The 25,073-nt window shown below is 38.3% G+C and overlaps 3 protein-coding genes across 8 annotated transcripts; 1 reads left to right on the top strand and 2 right to left on the bottom strand.

The window, feature by feature from the left end:
• Window positions 1-1,315: 1,315 nt before the first annotated feature.
• Window positions 1,316-4,016, bottom strand: LOC108605800. Of its 6 annotated transcripts, none has more exons than XM_017995605.2 (6): window positions 3,780-4,016; window positions 3,265-3,464; window positions 3,140-3,157; window positions 2,802-3,006; window positions 1,822-2,041; window positions 1,316-1,742 (listed from the first exon to the last, which is right to left on the bottom strand). In XM_017995605.2, exons 1-6 carry the CDS (start codon window positions 3,961-3,963, stop codon window positions 1,625-1,627), a joined length of 945 nt encoding a protein of 314 aa, XP_017851094.1. In that variant the 5' UTR covers window positions 3,964-4,016; the 3' UTR covers window positions 1,316-1,624. The 6 variants fall into 6 exon arrangements, with proteins under 6 accessions (XP_017851094.1, XP_017851092.1, XP_017851096.1 ...); XM_017995603.2 differs by having other exon boundaries at window positions 2,724-3,006; XM_017995607.2 differs by having other exon boundaries at window positions 2,724-3,006; window positions 3,265-3,335; window positions 3,780-4,015.
• Window positions 4,017-11,182: 7,166 nt separating this feature from the next.
• Window positions 11,183-17,591, bottom strand: LOC108607065 (transmembrane protein 132E). Its single transcript, XM_017997681.1, has 11 exons — window positions 16,978-17,591; window positions 16,584-16,900; window positions 15,351-16,523; window positions 15,087-15,292; window positions 14,367-14,526; window positions 13,063-14,299; window positions 12,866-13,004; window positions 12,665-12,785; window positions 12,086-12,602; window positions 11,523-11,779; window positions 11,183-11,465 (listed from the first exon to the last, which is right to left on the bottom strand). Exons 1-11 carry the CDS (start codon window positions 17,039-17,041, stop codon window positions 11,451-11,453), a joined length of 4,206 nt encoding a protein of 1,401 aa, XP_017853170.1. The 5' UTR covers window positions 17,042-17,591; the 3' UTR covers window positions 11,183-11,450.
• Window positions 17,592-19,846: 2,255 nt separating this feature from the next.
• On the top strand, window positions 19,847-21,388 carry LOC108604981 (cancer-related regulator of actin dynamics homolog). The gene has a single exon (XM_017994551.1). It carries the CDS (start codon window positions 19,847-19,849, stop codon window positions 21,386-21,388), a length of 1,542 nt encoding a protein of 513 aa, XP_017850040.1.
• Window positions 21,389-25,073: the final 3,685 nt, after the last annotated feature.

Genomic DNA, 25,073 nt, shown 5'->3' on the forward strand with positions numbered 1-25,073 from the left:
ATATAGTATGCAATGCTAATATGCTTTAAATCAATTATTAATTATTATATATACTAAATATAACGAAGACATTCTGCAGTATGCTAAATTATATGAATATGCTTATGATTAAATGCACACGCATACACACAAGCTGTGTGTGTGTGTGTGTGTGTGTGCGCGCATGTATTTGTGTCTGTCTTTTTGTGTTAAATCAAACTTGTGCAACTATTTGTCTGTTAAATCAATCAATAAATGAAAGAAAAAAGTTTAATATATACATATATGTATATATATGTATATGTATTATTACATACATACCTAAATCAATTACCTAAATAAAGTGCAAACAACAAAAACAAAAAACACAAGCAAAGAAAGTAAATAAATTGAAAAGTATTACAAATACAGTTTTAGCTAATTGTGTGTAGTTTAGTCTTTTTTTTCTCTGATGGTGTGGGCCACTAACAATAAAAATAACAACAATTTATTGCAGCAGCAGTTTCAACAAGCTCGCAGCTTCATTGGATACAAATTTATGCACAGGTAAAAGTTTTAAAAATATTTTTTATAATTTATTGACTCTAAGTTATAGCTAAAGCGTGTCTATATAAATGTCTACATCTAATATTTTGTTAGATTTAGATTTATGCACAAATAATTTATAGTTTGTATCTTTTGCTTTGAAATATTTAAGTCGACTTAATTTTATAACTATATCAATAGCAAATTACAAATTTGCTTAAGTTGAAATAAATGCTAAATTTAGAAAAATTAAGCAAAATATAAGTTGAGCAAGTTACTAGACACGCTTTCATTAATACAAATTCCAATGCAAATGATTTTAAATTTTAAAATTGATACCCTAAATTTAAGACAACTAGATAGGTCCAATATTATGTCCAGCCCTTGCTGAAAATTTCATTTAAATAGCAATGAATTATTTTAAAAAATATTCAATTAGTAATCTTCTATATACGAGTTAAATAGAGGGGGGTGTGTCTTTTATTTGCGCTCAAAATTATTTTATTTTTATTTTCATTCACATATTTATTTTGCTTTGTAACTTGTTTACTGAAGAGTGTAAACTGTATTTAAATTTTGAAATTAGTTGTATTTCCGTTTGCCGCTTTGATAGTTGATAGTTTATTTTTCCATTTTATTAATTTTCACATAGTATATTGTATGTATAAAGTATTTTTCTGGTTAGACAATCAAACAAATTAGAGGCTATGCCGTTTATGGGCATTTAATCATTAAAAACTAAGGCAAAACAAAAAGTAAAATTACAAAAAAAAAAAGAATACATTTATAATAGAGTTTTGTTGTTGTTGTTGTTGTTGTTGATCTCTTTTTGCAAGCAAAGACACAAAAATCATTTTATAATAATAAAAAAAAATTGAATTTTAGCCAAAAGAGGAATTATTACAGTTGGCAGCGGAAACGCAAACGCTGCCAACATCAAAACGAGAATTGTATCGTCGTCGTCGTATGTGTGTGTGTGTGTGTGTGTTCATCATCATTGGGGGATTTTGGATTGAGACAGTTTGCACCGTAGTAAACTGGCTTGCTTAGCTAGCCGGAACATGTTGTCGTCATCATCATTGGCATCGGCGTCGTCTGCGTGGCATTTGTCGCTTTCAACTTATGACCTCGGGGGCTTAATTAGTTTGCTGGTGGGTGGAGGCAACTTGCAGAAGCCAGCTGCATCAAATACGGGCAAAAGCTCGCGCACACGCCCGGGTATGGAGCCATCCAACATTCTAGACGAGAAGAGCACAGCGCATAAGTGAGAGAGCGAGTGGGTGGCTGGTTGGCTGGGGGGTGGTGGTGGCGACTTACCTACGCTTGTAGTCAATCTTGGCGCCTTTTAGGGAAATATTCGCATCAGTGGGAAAGAATGTGGCATCGTAGAAATTGAGACCGTTCTGCAGCAATATATTGTACTCATCCATGGAGGCCAGTGTGATGCGTATGACGGCTGGGGGCAGCTCGCGACGCTCCGGACGTTCGGCCTTTTCAATGGCATCGCCCACAACGCTTTTGCCAACACTGCTGCTGCCTGTCAAGTGTGTCAGTGTGTGTGTGTGTCAGAGTGTGTGTGAGTGTATAGAGAGAGTTGTTAGTGGCTAGGCTAGGCTTTGACTACAGCTGTACCTGACTATAGCGCACAAATTTAAATTAGAGCTCAGGGTTATTGATTTAATTTCAAGGCAACTAAAGGGCAATTTAAATGCAACTTAATTTAATATAACTATGATAATTCAGTTATTCAGTTTGCTATAAATTGCTCTCCAATTTAAGCAGCTTTATATATAAATTTTTGTATGCAGCAAATTTAGAAATTTGATACAAAATTATTAAGTTAATTAATCTTTGATATTCCTAAATTTTAATTTAAATATATAGATATAGTTAGATATATATTTAAATATGCATAAATAGAATTCTTTTCAAATGAAAATATTTCTAAATATTCTCAACACAAAATTGCCTTGAAAAGAACTCAATTGTATTAGAAAGTTTCTCAATTTTTGATAGCTGCAAATACTTTGACTAAATTTTCCTTTTGCTATTAAAAAGTTGCTCAAGGTTTGCTAAATTCTAAATTCTATGCTTAATTTTTGTTATTTGCAAATATTCTAAAAAGAAAGTTTTGCATTGCATTTGAGCTGAATCTTGAGCTGTGTGTGCGCTATAGCGAAGTAAGACTGTATGTGTATGGAATTGAGATTGTGAATTACTTCTAAAGGCTGCACGGCGCAATGTTTGCATTGGTGATGGATTCGGTAACTGGATCTGGGTGTGGTGGATCAGCTCACCTTCGACGCCCTTATCGGCGCTGCTGCCGCCGCCGCCGCTGCTGCTGCTGGCCATGCCAGGGCTGGAGTAAATATGCAGACGCACTACCTCCACCACCGAATCGAACTTGTACATGGCATGGCGTATATCTTCCACGGGTAAATCCTCCGGCACATCCAGCACATAGAGCGTGAATGTCTTGCGTGGTCGACACGGTATGGCAATCTATAGATATTTCAAATATATCAAGTGTTAAGCTATATATATAGTACTGCTGCTAAAGTTAGTATATGTATAAGTTGGCAGGGGTTGGGTTGGGGTGGGGTGGTGGGTGGTTGGATGGACCGCCAATACTCACACTGCGCGAAAATGATTGCTGCAAAAATGTTAAAAGTATTTCAGATGCGGCAACTACAATTGTTAGAACTAAAGCACACTATACTATATATATGTATATATATATAGTATATATACTAGACTTACTTTGCGATAGAAACGCGCTCCGGTAACCTTGTGGAAACCCTTCTTAAAGACCGCTTGGTAATCATCTGGATCTGAGAATTTAAATAGAATTCCTGTAGCGGTTTTCGTCAAGCTGAAACATCCCTTGAAACTCATTTTTTCACATATTAATGCAGCTCGTTCCATAGATAGTTCGTATGAGGGTGTCAGTAGAAATGCGCCTGCAAAGTTAGGATATGAGTACAACTATATATTTACAGTTAGTTAGGCAGCATTAGTTGAAGTTTAAGCGTCATGCGCATGCATTATAAATGAATTTTCTAATTTATGCTAATGCTTTTAAATTTAGATTTAAACTTGAGTTGCTTAAAAGATTTTAGTTTGAATATTAAGACCATCTGTTCTTAGCAGCAGACCATGTGGTCATATTTTTTATGTTTAAATATTTTAGCACTTGATACACATTTGAAACTATAGAATACTTAAAAAAAATTAATATATAATTTTATGGTTTCGTATTCTCTCTCTGTGGGCACCTTTGGTTAGAAAATTATCTGGCGAAGAGATTTCGGAATCGGAATCATCCTCTCGCTTATCGACCCACTTGGGCTCCGATGATAACTTATGAGCGGCCATTTTGGTTACAAGGCCCGTAGGACGCGGCCTAGGGAACTCGTTCTTTTCACACTCCAAATCCGATGCGTTGCCAATGTAAGACATTATAAATAATTTTTTTCTTTTTTTGATTACAATTTCAGCCGAACAACGAAAAAAAAATATTTTGCTAGAGTGCACGGAAAAATTTGGAAGCAACTGAAACAACGCAGCGTTTTCCCAACGCTTTTATATGCTTGGCTGAGCTGCGATTTTGGCTTAGAGACTCTCAGTCTCTATCTCTGTGTGTGTGTGTGCGCGTGTGTGTGAGAGCTTCCGTTATGCTGACAAATAAACAATCTTGGCGTGGCAGCATATCGCTCAAATTGGAAGTTCTTACAATTGGCATTCGAACTGAACGTCGGAGCCAGAGCAGCGTAAACAACGAACGACGCATTTATTGGAATCCTCTACGCGTGGGCGGACAGCAGATGATAGCAAACACCCACCTCCCCCCGCACCATCCCGCGGCCCACGCTTGTGATCTCTTACAGGTTGACGACATCGTTGGCGTTCAAGATCAGCGCACAAATGTTGCGTAAATTTCAAGAACACATCTTTATAAGGCCAATTGGCGAAATTTTTATAGTCCAATTCATTTAAACGCTTTGAAAAATACTTTCATTAGCTCCAAAAAGTTTCAGGCAATGACATAAGTCTGCCAGCTAAATATATTGAAAACAAACTATATATAAAGAAATTGTGAACATAGCTTAGCTATAAGTTAATTATTTAGTCGTTATTATCATTACTACAATTTGTTATTGTTAAATTTGTTATGTAAGAATTTGTTCAAGTCTATGCTAATGCCTTTTGACCAAAATCGCATCATGCCAAATAGGAATATATAACCAAGCCTGATTGATCCTGTGCTATATGCTGTCCCATGGACAAACAAAGCGACCTTTAGTTAGCTTTGTAAGAAAGCGTTTCTTTGCTTTATCATTTATTGCATGCTAAATTATCCTTTAGTGCAATTTGTTAAGGCATGTCCTTCTGTATCCTGTAATCTAAAAATTTTGTATATCGCCTTGCCGATTGACGGAGTTATGACTAATTTTACATTTAAGCAGTCATTTTGTAAAACTTGTATTCCATAGCCATGTGCAGGACAACTGCAATGTCCTTTGGTAAAAAATTAGCCATCGTTAAGACGTTTCAAATTGTATAACTCAAAGGACAAAAGTCCTTACAGCACCCGAGTTACACATATTTTTCTGTGTACAAGAAAAAGGCTCTAGCTCCAGAGTCATGCGCAGTATCAGCACCAAACTCCAGCAACTGATGCATCTTAGTAAGGACTGTCAATTGGCCAAAGGATATTCAAATGCACAAGGATTTGGCCAACTTATGGCTAGTTTTCCTTTTCGACAAAACGCTTATCTTAACTTCTGCTCTTTCGTTATCCTTTGTATATTCAAAGGACCTGCTTTTTTTACTCCTAGGCATAGAATCTATCAATTTGCATTCAAGGATTTTCAAAATTGCACAAAATAATGTGTGCAAAACAAAGCTCTAGCTCCTTAATTATCCTTCCAATTCCAAAAGGACGTGCATATTTGCACTCCTGGGCATCAAATCTATCGAACTGCATACTGGGATATTCCAAATCGCACAAAAAAATGTTGCGCAAGTTCGTTGCTTAAGTCTTTTTTTGCCAGCGACAAATGTAATCGTTTTTTAGCTCCTGCTCCTAAAATATCCTTCCAATGCAAAAAGGACCTGCATATTCGTGCTCCTGAGCATCGCATCTATCGAACTGCATCCAAGGATTTTCGAAATCGCATAAAAAATATGCGCGAAAAAATTTGCAGGGGCTAGGTCGCAAAAAATGGGCCAAAAACACAAAATGTCCTTTTTCTCGGAAACTGTAAGGACTACAAGGATGTGCTTTGGTCAGATGATAGTGCTCCTTGAGACCTTTCATAATATACTACTCAAAGGACGAAGGTCCTTACAGGAGCGCAGATAAACGGCATTTTCTGTATACAGAAAATAGGCTATAGCTCCCGAGTCCTTGCCAGGATCAGGACCAAATTAGTGCCAAACGTTAGGTATTCAAAAGGACTATCAGCTGACCAATGGACATCCTTGTAGTCCTTGTAGAAGCGGAGAAAACAAGGATTTTGTGTTTTTGGACAAAATTTTGCGACCCACACACTGCATTTTAGTAAGACATATTTTTTTGAGGATTTTAAAAATCCTGGGATGCAGTTCGATAGAGTTTCGTCCTGTGAGCTTCGCAAACCAAAAATTTTCAAAATCCTGCAGGATTTGACCAAATTATGGCCAGTTTTATTTTCAAGGAGTGCCCTTGCAAAATGGCTGCAATTTTGTTGCATACTTTAGGGATTGCAGTGTATATGAGAGTGACGCAGGCAGCGCAGTTGCCGGCAAAATGACTCAGGCAGCGAACTTGCCGGCAAATGGCAAGTTCGTTGCCTAAGTCATTTCGAACAGTTGCCTGCTGCTGATTTCTGTTCGCCTGTTACTTTTTGCTGACAAATAGTACAGTTTTCGAAGAGTTGCAGATGATATAGTCGGGTAAATTGCCTTGTATACAGGATTGCAAAGCGCGTGCGCAGTCCTTGACCGCAAATAAGCGGTAGTTGCGTCCTTTGAGTATGCCGTGCTAAAAGCTTCCCTGCACCCTATAAAAATCAATGCCCCAACGCACCCAATGAAAACAACATTTGTGTTAGTTTTTTGGTTTTATATCCTTTCATAATATGTGGTTTATTAATAAATTATTTTTTATTTAAATTAATATTTCAGTTTTTGAATATTTATATTATTTTTGTTGCAATTTTTCGTTTGTTTTGTTTTTCTTTGCAAATTGCGGGTTTGCTTGTTTTTGAAATTGATTTTTGTTTTTTTCGTTTAAACAAAATGTGTGTCTCTTAATAATATAATAATAATAATAATAGTAAATTGTAATAATAATAATAATAATAATAGACTACTAAAGTGTTTACATGGCAACTATAAAATTAGGTCATGCACCTGCACATAAAACATATCGTTTCATAATTATATAATATATATATAATCTTTAGCCGGATGCTCGTCATTTTTTTGTTGCTGTTGTATACATTTTGCATTTAATTAGTTAATTTGTTTATATTTTTTAGCGTAATTATGTTTTGCATTTTTAACTATTTGTTATAAGCAGTACATATAAGAACGGATTGTGTTATAAAACCAACAATTAAAGAGAGACAGAATGAGAAACACATAAAGAAGAAGAAACTGATATGCGCGGATTTGGGGCTTATTGCAAAATTGTAATGTTCATTTAAAAAGCGCTTATTCCAAAAAACCTTGACGCTTGGATTACATAGAAAATGTTTAACTATGCTGGTTGGTATATATATATATATATATATAATTCTTATATATGCTAGACTTTTCATTCCATATATATATATATGTATAAGCTTTTTTTTGTGTAGTCTGGAGGGTTAAACATTCATATGATTAAAAAGTGAGAGGAGGATAAGGCGAGTGGTTTGAATATAAGAGAATATAAGAGAAATGCGTGATGAATAGGGTATAAATGAGCACAAGTATTTTTTAACTTTGAGATAGAGAGAGTGAAGGAGACAAATGTCTGTCTGTGTGTGTGTGTGTGTTTATTATTGATTGTGGGAGGGGCGTGGACAAAAAGCAGTTTGAGTATAACAACAAGTAGCGACGTGCATATTTCACAAACAAACACACACACACACACACACACATACAAACAGACACACGGACACATGCAAACAAGCATACACATACACATACAATTACAGGCTAAGCATCAATACAAACACATACACAACAGCTACATAATACATTTCGTTTTCTTTTTTACAACTAATACAAATTCATTTAACAATTATGCAGCGCTGGTTTTTGTTTTACTTTTTATCAATTTAGCTTCTTTACCATTTTTGATTAGAAATTTAGGCAAGTTAGAGTTTAGAGTAAGGCGCGATATTTAAGCGTTTTGGCCAGGCAGGTGGGATTCTCAATGTGGAAAATGTTAGGGAAGTATTTTTGGGGGGGATTAACTTTGATGACAAGCTTAGTGACATACATATACATATATAATTATTCTTAATATTCATCATCGGTTTAAATTGCTTATATATTTTTGTTTTCATTCATTTGCAGAAAAGCGCGTATGCAAATGTTTGTTTAAGTTTTGTAATTGTTGCCGCCCTTTAATAAATTTTATGTTTTTGCTTTTTGAAATTTAAATGATTTTGTATACTGCTTTATATGCTCTTAACTTTAAATTTAGTTATGATGTTTAAAGCAAATAATATTATTTCAAAATAAAATATACATTTACATGCGATGTATATCTATATCTGTATATATATCTCTTTATATATAGTGTGTGTATATAGTATATAGGCTTAGCACTAGGATTGTTGTGTTTGTGGTTTTACTTTTCTCAATGGCAAAACATAATACATAGTCATGGCATATACATATATATATGTATGTGTGTGTGTATGTGTGTGTAACAAAAACATTTTTGTACGCTACGAACTGACTAGAAAATTCTAATTTGTCTTATTTTGCATAAAATATGAATTAAAATTAATATTAAATTAAATTATACAATATAAATTTATAGCAGAGCTTGCAAATAATTAGCAAAGCACTGAACCTACAGCCTCACATAACTGAGGTTATAAGTTCGATCAATTGTTATTTACGAGCTCTGATTTATACATAAAAATAAAGTCTTTGCATTGGAATCGTCATATATGCATATATATAAACTTACTGTGTGTGTGTGCTTGAGTATATATGTGTATGTATATGTGTTTATATGTGTATGAGTGAGTTTGGGTTGTGAAATTGGCTAAGTTTAGTGTTGATTGCAGCTTAAGTGACATAATAAACAATTACAATTCTTTTATTTTACTTTGCTTTTTGACTTCAATCAGCGTCAATCAGTCCGTCAGTCAATGGGTATGTATATTTTTTATTTTTTTTTTTTTGGAGGGAAAGTAAGCTCTAGGCAAGTCAATCATGATTGATGCCCACTAATGATTGATTGTGTATATATGTAAGTATATATGGCACTAGCACTGGTTAGCACACTTTGCAAGAATTCGCAATGTTTGTTTGTGTATATGTGTAGATTAGATAATCAAGTTTATGCAGAGGTTTCGAAAACAAAACTAAACATTTAAAAGTTAAAAACAAGAGATTGCTGTAGCGTAAAAAGCTTGGGTATATACAATTTATATACTATTTTTATAATTTAAATTTTCGACAAACTACAGCACAAACAAAAAGTTAAAATAGGGCAAGAGTTTAAAATTAATTTGGTTAAGAAATTAGTTTAAGTTCGTATTCGTAGCATTTGTTGTTCTGTGTAGTTGAGGAAATTTAAAATTAAATTGTTTGCATTATTATTTATTTGGTTTTTCTTTATCAGCTTTTTACGTTTGTTATTTAGTTTTTATCCTTCATTTGTTTCATATTTGTTTTTAGTATTTTTTGTTTACTTTTTTTTTTTTGGACGGAACAATTTACAACATATGCTTATGAAACAATTGATGTTAAAAAATTGTTTAACAAAATGGAAAATAATACTTATGAATGCCTTAGACTCGCATGCGCAACTAAAAAACAATTACAACAAATTAGAAATAATATATAAACATGACTAAGAAATCAAAAATTTTATATAAAACTATGTGGAATGAATTCGCTTGGGATTGCCATTATGCTATATATATGTGCTATATATAGGACTTGAGTAAAAATAAAATGTTTATAATATAACAGAGTCTTCAGTATAAATATACAGGGTGTTTACTAACAAACGATGCTGCAATCGATAGTATCGATAACATTAAGGGTAGATGCAGTCATAAGCGTTAAAAAGGTTGTTTATAAAGAAAACAATATTGTTTTAAAATGTATACTTTAACTTAAGTTTTATGAAAAAAAATTAAATAAATTTGATTTATTAAAATATTGCAATCTTTGTTAAATTGTTTACTAATTATTTTAAGAAAAAAAAAACTAGTCTTCAGAACTGCATCTATCCCCTTAAGTGAGTATGTGAGCACATATATAAATAGTATTCGCGTTATATTTGTTTGTATATATATAAATATATATATGTATATGTATACTTCGTTTAGCGAATTTATCGACTTGCTTGTGGGATTAATCGGCATTGTTCCTAATTAATTTTTAAGGTGAGTTTTTTTTTTTTTCTGTCAACTTTTGCTTTAAAATATATGAAAAATAATATTTTAAAAAAGAATTGCAATAATAATAATTATAATAAATATATGCATGGTTTTCCTATAAATATTTGTAATATTATATAAAGCTTAAACGCTTAGTAATATCATATCATATTTTTTGGTTACACATTTCCCATACTTTATTTGCTTTTTTGTGAATTGTTTTTAAGGTTCTCATTTCTTTGCCTGTGTAGAATGCAAATCTTTCAAATAAAGCTCATAAGCGTCTATATACTTGTTTGTTACTTTAACTTTCATTTCGGTATACTTATGATTTATAGTTCTCTTTTTGTTTTTGTTTTAATTATAATATTATGATTGCAATATATGGCATATACCGTTAGCCAACTTTTACAGTTATAAAGCGTTGCTTTTCTTTAGACTTTATAGTATGCATTAGCTTTATACAAATATATTTTGTATATATAGCATATATGTATGTATATAAGTGAGCTATAAGTGTAGGCGACAGCTGAAGTCTTGCGGTTTGGGAAAAGTTGAGAGGGCGGATGGACACAAAAAAATAACGGAAGTTACATATTTAACAAATGCAAAAATTCAGCATGATTTTTTCATTGATTTCATTTAAGTTTAAATCTATAATAAGAGAGATATGCATATAAGGAGGCCGAGATCTCATACAAAAGTTGCTTTTACTTTGTTTTTTTTTTTTGTTTTTGGGGTTTTTTTTCAAATTTAAATATATATATATATATATATATTCTTTTGTATATGTATGTAGTCTCAGTTTTTTGTTTGGAGGCTACACGATTAGTTTATGCTGATGGCAAAAAGCGTCTAAGCAAGAATTTGGGAAGCTGGTTTTTCTTGTATTTGTTTTTGTTAAATAAGCTATAACTTAGCTATATATGCTATATATGAACTTAGACTAATTGCAATAAATAATTAAGTTTTTCTTTTAGCTTGAATTTTGCTATGCCACTGTTGCTCTTGAGTATTTTTCAAATATATATGGTATTTATATATATATAAATATTTATATATACTTTTTTTTTGGATTGCTAGAATTGCGCTTAGTTGTATATTTGTGTGTGTGTGTGTGTATTTGTGTGTGTAAGTGTGTGTAAAAATTTACCCATTTTGGAAAATCTGGCTTTAGGCCTGGCCATTTCCATTTCCAAATCCAACTTCGACACCAACTGCGACTAATTCGTCCAGCATTTGTATTTGCTTACGTGTGGGCGTTGATAGGGGTGTAACAACATTCTGATATCGTTGTTGAAATGTTGACAATATCTCGCGAATTTTAGCAATAATCTCTTGCACTCAGGCATTTGATTCCTATAAAATATATGAAGTGCATTAGTTTCAGTTTTAGTTTTGTTGTTTAGCGCTTACCTTTAGGTTATCAAAGTAGTGCATGATCTGCTCGTAATCCATATCCAGATCATCTAGTCCTAGACGCTCGCCAGGCGCCATATTATCATCCACAGTGGTTGAAAACATGGGATTGCCGACAACTGTGGCGCGCTTGACACGCGATGATTTTGTTGTCGGCTCACTGCTTATGGCTGGCGGTGAAGGCAGCCGCACAATCTCATCGGTGGCATTCGAATTGGCTGCATCTTCAACACTGCTCAATATGTGTGGATCTTCTATATATTTATTAAACGAAAAAAATTTGCATTAGCAAAAGTCACACGTGGTTTTACACTGCACAACTGCACTACACAGGGTTGATCAGCATGGCTTACAGCTGCTGTAAAGTTACAGCTGCAGCTGTTGATCAGGGTTGATCAGAATCGATTAAGCTGTAAGCTTACAGCTGCATTGAGCTGCAGCTGTTGAGCAACAGTTGAGCTTTTATCGCTAGCTGCAGCTGTTACTTAACAGCTGCGGTGTTACATTTATCGATCAAGCTGCTGTTAAATAACATTACACATTAGCGCGCTCGCACTTACCTTTTATTTGCGTTATAGCTGGCGAAGCTGGTGCTAGCGGCAGAACATTAGCAGCAGCAGATGTTGATGCTGCTGATGCTATTGCTGCTGCACCTGCAGCGGCTGCTGTTGCTTTGGTTACTCTCTTTGGTGTCAGCGAATCGAATTGAAATGCATTCTTTTGATGCGGATTGGTATACTCTACCAGCTTCTCTGCATTGTGCAGTTCTTCATGTTGTTGCTGCTGCTGCTGCTGTTGTTGTTGCTGTTGTAGTTGCTGCTGCTGCTGCAAGTGTTGCTGCTTCATTTTCATGTGCACTGAACGCACCGATGGCTCCTGTATAAAGTTATGGCTATGACTGTGACTGCGCTGATGTTGACGCTCTGGATGATGATGATGATGTTGTTGTTGCTGCTGTTGCTGGCGAGGTGATTGTTGTTGTTGCTGTGGTGATTGTTGTTGCTGCTGTGAAACAATATTGTTGTTATCGTTGTGCAATTGGTCACGCTTATAGTGCTGACTATGACGTCTATTATCCTGTTAATTAAGAGTGGCAATATTTTATATTTAAGCTTAGCAGCTGCCGTTGATAAACTTACCTTGTTTGGAGCTGTTGCTGGTAGCTGTGGTGGCAACATGACGCGTGTGCCTACATTGCGATGTGGTGGAACTGGTGGCTTATAGTCCAAAGCATTGTCCTTGCGCTCATTGGTCAAATAGCTATTAAAATGATAATTAAGTTAGTTAGCAATGTTTACAGCAGCTTTTAGCATCCCACTCTTAAATGGGATCTTACTTACTTGTTGGCATGCAGCTTGTTCAGATTGGAGGCGGGCACTATATGAGTTTGCAGCTTGGGTTGCGGTTGATCAAAGGAGCTAACGCGACGACCGTTATCATAGTTAATAATGGGATTGCTTGTAATGCGCATGCGGGAATCTAAACAAAGCAGAAATGTTAATTACTCTTGCCGTAAGAGCAGCTCAGCTAAACATACCACGAACTGGATTCGACTGCTGTGCTGGCACATTATTCGTCTCCGGTATGGCTACGGACTGTCTGTCAATGGTAGAACGTCCCAGCCAGACCCAGTCATGTGCATTGGTTGTCGACTCCTTTAAGCGCACATCACGAAAACCGCCACTGCCATTGCCAGATCCCTTGCCGGCCCCCGACAGCGGATCCAGTCCAGACTCAATCATAGCCGGCCGGAATTTAGAGGCATATACCACGCACGAGATGACAAACACAATGATGGCAAAGCAAAAGGCGGTGAGCAGCACATACATGCCCAGCTCCATGGAGGACATGTTGCCGACAGCAATGCCACGATTGGGGCCAAAATGTCCCTTCTGAACGGCTTGAACTCCTTGACCGCGATGCTGACGCGCCTGCATAGTCGGCTCATAGTTTTGACTGGAATCACGCAAAGGTATGCCCACAATAATGTCAGCCAAGTCGCCGCTATTGCGATAATTCTTGCGCTCACGTCCCACGGTGCCATCGTTTTGAATGGCCTCCTGCTTGCTCACCAATTCCAAATTATTAAAGTCCACCTCAATAGAAGCCAGAGCGCTGGCCAAGGGCGCTGCATTGCCTTTGCCTTGCTTCGAATTGGAGGAGGAGCTGCCAGAGGAGCTGGAGCTGATGGCAGCAGCGTTGCGACGTTGACGACATTCCTCCGACAGCAGCAAAGTGACGCGCAAGAGATTGCCATTGCCCTCGCCCACGGCAATGACACGAGGATGATGTGAGGCTAACATAGGCGCAAAAGCTACCACCTCCGTATCCAGACTCTCAACCAGCAAAAAGTAATCCTCTACAGCAATATCACGCAGCGGCGTCTTGGAGCCATCCGAGAATTCCAAATCGATATCAAGCAAACCCTCCTGATACTGTGCGGTGAGCTTATGCGTCACTGAAGTCTCTGCCAGATAGCCATTCTCTATGGCAGCATCCGGTGTGATGGTCAACTGCAGTCCCGAGATAACACGCACAATAAGCTTCGAAAGATTTACCTTGTCGCTGCCCACGCGTATCTCCTTGGTGCCAATAACACGTCCAGTTATGGGCGACAGCACCTGTACATCGGTGCGTCCCATGGACTTGCCCTGCAGTATGCGTCCCTTCAACGCAGCGATCTTGGGGTCTGCCACACGCAGCAGCGGCTGCACCAAGTCCGTCACTCTTAAGCCGGTGCGTCTGGAGATAAAGTAGCTTATGCGTCCAGAGTTCTAAAACAGAATATATATATATATATATATAGTTAAATTCAACTGTTGGCAGCAGCACAAGACTTACTTGATCTATGGCCAAGAACTTGGCATACACTTCCACTGGACTTTGTTGGTAGCGTGCGCGACAGATGCTCTTCTCCGAGCCCACATTGTTGTAGTAGTTGGTGCCATGCTGTCCCCAAACATAGGAGCGCTTCTTGCGACGACGTGATTGCTTATTGTGCCTGCAATGAGATAATTGGATATGCATTGGATATAGTGAGATATTTATTGTAGCATATATAATATATAAAAAACTTAGACCTCAAGAATCTGCAGAATATATACAACTAAAAACGAAAATGAATAAAAGAAAATTCAAATAAATAAATCAATGTAGATGGAAATAAGTAATAGTAATAAAAAATGAGAAAACCTTTAATTCTTTAGTATTAAACTTTAAGAAGATTAATTTGAAGCTACTAATTAAACTTTTTATTAAACCTACAAAGGAGTTAGTGACAAGGAAAATCAAAATATTATTTTGATTTAGCAGAACAATAAAAGAAAAATCAATAATCTTTTTTAAAAACGTATTAGTTTAAAAGCTATTTAATGTTAATTTTTACTATTGCAGGAGCTAAATCTTTTTCCGAATTCTTAAAGATGCTAATCAAAAGATTTTGCACTAATTTATTCATGTAAGCAACAGTAAATATTCGCTATGAAGACTTATTTAGAATCTATAATATTATATATATAGATTCTAAATAAGTCTTCATAGCGAATATTTACTGTTGCTTACATGTAATGGTTGTCATCGTTGACCTTCCAGCCTTTAATTTGGGACAAGCGAAAATCGGAAATGTAAACCTCAAGTGGGAATTCGGGCATCCAGACAATAAATTTAGCCAAGCCTACATAGGTGCCATATTTGACAATAATCGAAGCATTCGAAGAGCCGCGCTGCTCCGAGCCATCGACATAGACCGAACTGCAGGAGGAGGAAACCTAAAAGAGAGGCAAACAGTTGATAATTGATGAAAGAAATTATTAAACAAGAATTTACCTTGATGACGCTCTCGTCCTCGGCATGACAGGAGCTCTGCAAGGTGACATCGGCCACTTTGCCCGCTTGGGAGACAATAAAGACTTTCATGGCTTGGGCCACTTGGCGTCCGGTGAGTACGGCCGTATTCATGACTTCCCAGATTTTGGCCATGGGCAGCACAGCTTGTATGTCGTCCTTGTTAATCTCCAGTTTGGCTATCAAACGCTTCTTTGTATCCTCTGCAGCGAACTGCTCGACTGAGTCCTTATCCTTGGGCGTATCATAGACGTGGGTAACGGACCAAACAATTTTGCCGCCATCCATAATGTCGCTGGTATCGTCGGCAACCTCGAGCAGCCAGGAGAAGACCTCGTAGACTTCATTGGTCAGATTGAGGCGCGACTCCATGCTGCTGGAGGCGCTGCTGCTGCTGGCTGCCGACTCGGACTCCTTGCGAAAGGCGGTGACACGCGCTGTGGTATGCTTGGGATTCTCCTTCTCAATGCTAATGGTCCATTGATCGCTGCTTACGCTGGCGCCCAAGATGCGCAGTCCGGCCTTGACGCGTGCACGGACCGTAAAGCTGGCAATGCGTTGCTCCTGATCCGCATATTGATGCAAAAAGACGGGCACATGCAGCTTAGACATGGGATACAATGGATACATGGGCAGCAAAAAGGTCACGGAATCATCTGCGCGCAGCTCCTTGAACGCGGTCTTGGCCGGCATGAGCGGCACCTGCGCAAAGATCGTCAGCGGTTGTATCTGCACCTTGGGCTCACATTGCTCCGGATTACGCAGCGGTGGCTCAAAGACGCTATAGGACACCTGCGCGTAACGTTGTGGCACCTTGGGTGGCAAGCTGGCAGCCGTCGGATTGCTGCCATCGCGACTATGACGTGGTGCCTGCAGCAGTGGCCACCAGCTCAACGGTACGACCACCTCAGCCACACAGACACCATCTTCACCCTCGGGCATGCAGCGTCCCTTTAGCGGCTGCTCATTAGCCATGGCTACATGCAGCAGCACACACACCTTCTGGCGCTGCAGATGTCCGCCAGGATCTGCGCCAGCATGAAAGAGCACACGCAGTACCGGTGAGTCCTGTGAGACAACGGAACGCACCAAGTGCGCTGAGATATCCAAATGCATATTCGGCTGCTGCAGCTCCAGCAACGTAGCCGTAGAGTTCTGCAAAATAAGAGCGGAGCACTAAGCTAAAGCTAAAGAGCAGCTTTCGGCTCTACTTACATTCACATAGTCGCCGCCGCTTGCTGGATTGCCCTCCATGTCGGGTACTATATAACGAGCAGGCACAGTTTGCTTGGTGGAGAAGGGTCCATAGCTGGCGCGTATGGACACGGGCTGCGTGGTCTCGACGACGGTAAAGCGATCCAGTGACAGCACCGAGTCATAGTTGCGTGCCTTGGGTGGCGCTGGCAGGGAGGAGGATGAGGTGGTGGCTATATTGGCCACGATTTCCGGTGTGACAGGTGGTTGACGTGCATGCTTCAAAAAGAAACCGCTGTCCGGTGCCTCAAAGTGCACTTCGACGCAGTCAACGCGTGCTATAAATAGAAAATAGTTAACGATATCATGCTGTCTCGCTTGCACTCACTTGGAGTGAGCACATGCACACACTTACGTGCTGGTTGGAGCAACTGCAGCAATAGCAGCTGCAGCAGCAGCAGCATGACGTAGTGCTTCATGTTTACGCTTAAAGAGCGAGCAAGCACTCTCTCTCTTTATATTTGTTTGTATGCGTGTGTGTGTGTTTGCGTAAATAGTTAATTTCCAAGTCTCTCTTATTTAGCTTGTTTTTGTTTTGCTTTTTGAGTTATTTAGCATTAACCGTTATTTGGCCACTGCATTGTTGTTGTTGTTGGTTTTTGTTTTATTAATTTAAACTGTTTGTTTTATCGAAAGAAATAAATTCCTTAGCGCACTTTAGCTTCAAGCACACATCCTTTATTGATTGTTTCAATACTCGCACACACATACACATGCACTATTCGCCTTCGCCCACATCTACATATACACACACATTTCACATTCATTCATTCCCGTAGTATAGACACATCTTTAGCTCAGGAAATTCTCTTGCTACGATTTTTTTTTCTTTGCGTGTTGTATTTCTTTGGTACACAGTTCTTTTGCCTTGAACGTATTTGCACTGCATTAGTTGGTTATAATGACAGCCAATGCTTAGGCATTTAATTTATTATGAATTATTTAATACATCGTTTTTCCATTTGACTTTAAATTTTTTACGTTTTTTCGACGCTGCTAAAACTGCAAGCGATTTGTGCAGCTCAAACTGTAGGCAATACTGTGCAAGATGGCGGCCGGTCGATAGCCCGGGTGTGTGTGCATAATGTTGCCAACTTAACAGCAGCTAATGTTAATAAAGAGTAAAATATAAAATAATTGGCTATAATAATAATAATAATATAAATATTTAACACAATTTGTGCTTAATTTTTAATTTATTGATAAAGTCTGTTATATGTTGACTTTGTTGTTTACATCTTGTGCAGTTGGCAATACTGCTATTGCTTTTCGTGCAGCTGCTATGCAATAGATGGCGCATTGACGTTTGGTTGGGCGGCAAATTAAAAAATTGAGTTTTCGGAAAATTCCTGAAAAAAGCGATTCGAATAGGATTTTTGTGAGTTTCTTTGGTGACTTGGAGTAGATATATTACAGGGATTGTTGCTCCCGAATCTGAAGAATTGTCAGTCCTAGAATATAATACAATTGGGAAAGAATATGCAGCTGTTGGGTGGCGCTTGTCGCCCACACCTGTTATTTAGCAGTTGGCGCGCTGTTTAAAAATACGCTATGTAAACTTGATATTGCTGTTGCCATTTTACCGTAACACATATTTAAGGTATTGATTTTTGTTAGCGCTCATGAATTAATTAAAAATTCTGTTGGTGCCCGCTACGGGAAAGTGGCCAACATAATAAAGCAAGCGCTGATGGCAAGTCCAACAGTCAATAAATTTATTAATGACATTATTAATGAAAGTTCTTAAATTATGTGCACTTAATTTTGCATAAAGCACGACTGCGTGCCACGCCCAGACGCCCACACGTTGATACGGATCAGAGTATACATAGCATACATAGTTGTTGTAATTATTGTTGTTGTTATTGTTGTTGTTGTTGCTTTGTTGCATGTCTGCACGCGCATTTGGACTTTGGGGCTCTCTTGAATGACGACCAGCGACGCCATCTCCATATTAAATCAGCTGCTGGACTCTAAACAGAAGCTGTTAGTTCTCGCTCTCGCTCTTGCTCGCTCTACCTCTCGCTCTCTCCTTGTAAGATGTTTGTAATTTAATGGCCTCTTTTGCTGCTGCTGCTGTTATTTCTTCTATTTCTTCTTGCACAATTATTATTCCAAGTGTTGAGCAGCCGCCGCAACATTTCTCTCTGTCAATTGATCTTTTGTTAAGTTTTCTTGATATCAACAACAACAATAACAACAACAACATTGGGCTCGTCAACTACAGTGGCCCTGCTGCTGCTTCTTCTTCTTCTGCGTGAAAATTTATTATGTTTGATTAGCATGCAAAAAGAGTGCACAACTAAAAACGATTCGGGGGAAGAGCGTGGGGCAGGGAGGGAAGCTTAACAGTTCAGGGCGTGGTTTGTGTCTGGGCTTAGGCTAGTTCTTGTCCTGCTTTCTTGTTTTTGCTTTAGTTGAACTTTTGCTGCCAAAATTAATTAATTGCTAGAAATTTATTTGTGGGTTTTTTTTCTTCTTTAGCTGTCAAAGTTCAATTTCACTTTTTGTTGTTGTTTGGCTGCTTAGCGGATGCTGCGCAGCTTAAAATAGCCATAAAATATTTAAATAATTTAAGGTCAAATAGAACTTTTTTATTGTATTCAAAAATTCATTGATTTCTTCTTCTTATGTGTGCACGTTTATAATTAATTAACTTTAGCAATAATACGTTAAATTTGAAATTTATTAGAGTTCAAGAACAAAAGCATGAATTTAAATTACAAAGCGTATAAATATGCAAAAAGGGCTCAGACTGGCAACGGTAATGCCAAAAAAAGATGCGTGTGTTGACCAAATTTTATTTATTGTTATAATTTTCATTATTTTTTTTTCGTAAACTTACAAGCTTTGGGAGCAACTTTCTTCCGCAGCTGTCTACATTTAATTTTTGTTGTTGTTTATTTTTGGCGATTATTAACTTTTTTTTGTGGTTGCTTTGGGGTTATTAGTTGACCATTGACCCCTGGTGAGGCAGAAAAACGATCGATCAGCGCACAAAGTATGAGGGCCGCAACATTTGATTTTTGGCAAAAACAAGTTCTAGAAAGCCAGATATAATAATTATGCTAAAATAAAAGGCAGCAGCACCACGAACTGATGAATAATTCAGATTGTTGTTGTTGTTGTCTGCATAGATTTCTTTTGCTCAATTAGCTGTGGGTCAATAGGTCTGGCGAGCTCATAAAAGCTGCGCGCTGCCTTGGCCGGCAGTTCAGTACGAGATGAGCAAACTTTGCATTTGGGCGCTGCTAGGCGCTTTGGCATGGCTAACACTGCTGGCCAATAGCGCTGTGGCCGAGACCAGGATCGAGGTGGATGAGAATGGCGATGAATTTGAGCTAAAGCGTTTCTATATACAAGGACGCCAGCTGAACGGCAGCGGCAGCAAGTCCCAGTGCGTTGTAACGCGACGCAAGCGCAACAGTCGCGCCGTAACAGAGCTGCCAGCTGCAGTCACAGCGGCCGTTAACACAAGCTCAACAGCAGCTGAAGCAGTAACAGCGGCTGTTAATAAGACTAAGAGCAAGACTAACAGCAAGCGTCGTTATGTAGCTGTGGCAGCGCTGCTGCAGAACAATAACGATGAGGATGAGGATGAGGACGAGGATGATGAGCAAGATGAAGAGGAGTTGTTGCCACTGCTGCAGCTGCCTGCCGCTGGCGCTGCGCCGGCTGCTCAGCTGCCGCAAGGCATCAGCGTGTTGGCGCAGTCTGCAACTCAAGCCAATGTGGGTGATGCGGCGGGCATTGTTGTGGTGCAGTCACAGCAGCCACCCAAAGTGAATCCCAGCACGCACGCCGTGTTCGAATTAAAGCCTTTGGGACAATCGCAGCGTCAGCAGCTGCAGGACTATCCCTATTGGCTGCAAGATGTGGAGGATTATGCCGAAGAGGCGGGCGATGACGACGATTTGGATTTCTATTATGGAGCGCACGAAGTGGACGACAAAGTGGAGCTGGAGCACTATATAACAGAGGAGAGTCCTGTTAGCTCAACGCTGATCTGGAGCACAGACGATCAGGATCAGGATGAGCCACAGCGACGACGTCCTAACAAGCACAAGCGCAAGCAGCAGAAGCAGCAAAAGAAGCAGAAGCGCAAGCAGCAGCGTCGTCCAGCGCAGCAGAATGTGCCACTGGATATGCTAGAGGAACAGCCGTTGAAGAAGAAGAAGCAGGAACAACAGTTAACAGCTAACATGCAGTCCACTGTTAATGGCAATGTTAATGCTACAGCGCCTATTATGGATGCGGCGGCTGTTAACACACAAAAGCGCAAACCTGCCAAGGCAAACAAAAACAAACGCAAGCAAACTCAAAAGAGGAAGAACAAGAACAAGCGTCGCCGTCAGCCAAGCAACAGCTTAAGCAGCAGCAGCGGCAGCGGCAGCATTGGCGGGTACAAGCGCCGTCGTCCGCAGCAAGCGTTAACGCCACAACAGCGTCGACGCCTGCAGCAGCAGCGTCGTCGTCGTCAGGAGCAGCTGCGTCGTCGTCGCCGTCGCAACAAGCAGCGACTGCAGCAGCAGCAGTTCAACAATCGTCGTCCCTATTTCGGCGATGAGCCCATCATCAATTGCATTTACATAAATAAGGATCCGACAACAACAACGCCGCGCCCCTTCTGGAATATATTAGGACGCGATGCTGAAGCTAACGACGACGCTGCCGACAGCGACGTAGCAGCAGCAGCAGTGCCGTTGCAGCGACGCTCCAGCGAATTTGGACAACGCAAGCGCGCTAATTTGAAATTTGTCGCTTAAAAACTTTACACACGCACACACACACACATGCGCATAAATGCTAAATGTGTGTTGTCTGTCTTTGTCTAACCCTAAGCATAACCATTTTTTTTTTTTGTATTTATTTATTTATTTTAAAGTAAACAAACGATTTTTTTTCAGCTTGCATTTGTTTTTCTTTTGATTAGTTAACAAGTTAGCAAGAATTGGCAGTTTAAAAATGTAAAATTACATTTTATTGGGAATTAGCAAACTAGTAAAAGTAACATGATTTATATAAAACTTTATGTATTAATTTATGCATATAAAACTTTTGAAGATTTTCAATTAGCTTTTGGCAGCTTTCAAAATAAAATGCTAAGGTTTGTTTTATAAAATTTTGTGCAGCAAAATGTGCTTACTTTCTAAGAAAGTCCGAAACTCAGTCGCAGCCGACATTACGAGACGCGGTACAAAGCGCAAAGTTAAACATTTAAATTCTGTGCTTGAACTTTTAGTCAGAACTTTAGTTGATATAAGTGAAAGATTCGTTTGAGTAAGGAATAAAAATAAGAAGCGTATACAAAGAAATTCAAGAGCAGCTCACAAAGTAAATTTGGGTCTAAATTAAGTGTTAGCCGCCGTCAAGAAGGATAAAGATTTCCATCAAATCTAATATAACCTTTTAATTTCTAAAATGCTAACTTAGTTAGCTTTGCAACTATTCAACTGCCAATGAATAAACTATTTGAAACAATTTTGCTATGCAAAGGAAAAGTTAAGCGCAACTAATTAATTGAAAATGGATTATTTATAGCGTTCAAAGTTTAGTTGGCAAACTTATTACACAGCTGCTGCTAAATATAATTTCATATTGATTTTGTTAAAATTTAGAATTTAACTGCTGTTACTTTTTCACCTTTTCTCTGCTTCTTCTTCACGTTGTGCTGCCCACACACGCGGCTGTTGTAATATGAATCTTTCAATGCCTTTTGGGCCAGTCTGATGACGTGTCCATTGCAACTAGCTGCCAGGTATAAAAACCTCCCTCCCAGCACCAGCACCACCCACCCACCCAGCAATAAAAAGGAGACGATATGGCCCAGGATATACGCTTGACTGCGCGCACACACGTCAGCAGCGAAAGAGAGAGAGAGAGAGAGAGAGAGAGAGAGAGAGAGAGAGCACAACTGCTTGCGTCAGAGCGAGAGAGCGAGCGAGAGAGCGAGGAAGTGAGAGTTGGATTTAGCTAGCTACTAACTAGATAGTGAGTGGGCGCTAGATGGCGCTTGTGCTTAAGTGTGAACTGTCAACGAGTTGGGACAGTGTACTACAATAGTTTATGCACACACACACACACACACACACACATGCAATGCAATTTAATAAATAATTAGCAATCGCTTTGACGCTGCAGCTTAAATATTTTATTAACTTGCTGCCGTTGTAGCCAAGTCATAAATATAATTGGCCATACTTCATAGTTTTAGACTTGTATTAAATAAAAATAAATAAAGAAAAAATTATAATAAAAATAAAAATATACTTTATATATATACTATATATTTATTGCTGTAAACTATGCAAATAAATAATAAATATGCTTGAAATATAGAAAATTTTGAAAGAGATAATGAAAATAATATAATTAAATGTTTGTTAAAGCAATTGAGTAAATAAAATGTTACAAAAGTATTTAAAAAATAAAGAATAAATAGAATATATATATATACAATAAAGCTTAAAAGATTCAGTTTGCATGCTGTATGTTTAATAAAAAATCTAAATTGCTTTAATTTATTGCAATAGTGTGTGCATATAGAAAAAAATATAATATATAAATACATATAATAAAAAATTATATATTTATTGCTTTAGTTTATTATGGAAAGTCATGCATAAAAATGAAAATCTAATATCAGCAATGATTGCTGTATAAATTTATAGTTTTAGTTTAGAAAACAAATGCGTTGCTATCTTGAAACTTAGTTGGATGTATATAGAAGTTTAGCGTTAGTATCGATCGATATATTTGTGGTGCAGCAGCCAGGGCAGCTGTCGTTAGTGGTAGGGCAAAAGTATCTATAAGATACGCAAATACAAGCTGTATATATATGTGCATATGTGTGTGTGTGTGGCACGCACATGAAACTCGAAACACCCACGCAGTTGAGCTGGGTGTTGCACTTGGTTTGGCTTCCTCCCTGCTTTTTGTTGCTGTGCATGGAAAAAAGGACACACAAGAGCAAAGCAGCAAAGCAGTTGAGAGGGGTGAGGGGAGTAGCAAGTGTTGGGGTGTGTGTGTATGTGTGTGTGTTGAAACCGCCATTAACTGAATGCCACCGAACGAAAAAGCAACGTGGCAAGGACTTTCAACTGACCATTTGGGTTAAGGGTCCTTTGGAGGAGGAGTCTCTCTCCTTGGGCTTGTCAACATTTGGCGTCTACTAAAATATTCAGGCAACGCATTTCTGCCCCGTCATTGCACATACTTTTCACCAGCTTTCGGCCCCGACATGTGTGAGAACCCAGGAGCTCCATAAAATATTCAAAAGCGCCTTCGATCGAACTCGGACGGACAGTTTAGCAAATTGCATTTCGCATAATGCGAACATATGACTGACTATTGGGGGCCCCACTAATAGTTGCTAATTGGTTATTAACAACGCATAAAATTGCTATGCCAAAGTGATTCCAATTCGAATTCGAACAGCTGATTTCATTTTGTAGCTAAACTAAGTTCAATTATATAGTCGGGCAGGCCCACATAAAATAATTATTATAAGGACCAAGCACAATTTCACTTTTAACAGCAATTACAATTAGATGAGCAGACGCATTTGATATTAAGTGGAACAGCCTTTGGTTTCGATTACTGCAAGTAGAACAAACAGGAGAATATATTAGAAAATATTGCAAAACATAGATATTAGTTTGATTACAGAATATAAAAATATATGCAGAAATATGCATTGATTATTTGAATTGATTTTAATAACTACTTATTGTATTTGTTTTTTAAAGCTGAAATAATGAATAAATTCATTTCGGCTTTACTGATATTCTAATAAGTTTTGCATTAGTTTATTTTTTTTAGATTTATATTAATAATAATTAATTTTCTAATTTAATTATTTTATTTCGAACTTAATAAAAACGCAACGCAGCGTGCGCTGCTTGCTTTTGATGTTGCCTCCAATTAATCTACAGTTAACAGCTGATCTCGATGGCAATCAAAAGCATTAACAAGCGTATTAGCCACGCTCGTTAAATGGCTTGGCAAGCAATCAAATTGAGCCTGAGTCTCAACAGTTTCAAGGCTCTCAATTATGCATTCAATTATGACTAAATAGACGCACCTTTTTTCTCTCTCTCTCCTGCGCTGCAACACGCCCACGCAGGCTGCAAATCATTGCGTAACAAGCAACAACAACAACAATCCAACAAAAAAAAGGAGCAGCAACTATAAAACATCTGCTGGGCCAGCAACCCCCAGAAGAAGAAAAAATAGTGATCAGGCAATCTGTTGGTCAGTGGCGTAAAAAATGCGCCGCAAGGGGTTCGCTCACACCTTTAGGCAAGCCGAGCGAGAGCGAAAGAGAGGCGTGAGCTAATAGAGAGTGAGAGCGAGCGAGCGGGGGTCTTAATCAATATGTGCACATAAATCAGACGCGTTACTTCGTCTTGACTCGTGCGCCTTTTCTGGCCTAAACTGGAGCAACCGCAA

This window comes from Drosophila busckii, chromosome X, assembly GCF_011750605.1.
Source record: "Drosophila busckii strain San Diego stock center, stock number 13000-0081.31 chromosome X, ASM1175060v1, whole genome shotgun sequence".
Taxonomy (NCBI): Eukaryota; Metazoa; Arthropoda; class Insecta; order Diptera; family Drosophilidae; genus Drosophila; species Drosophila busckii.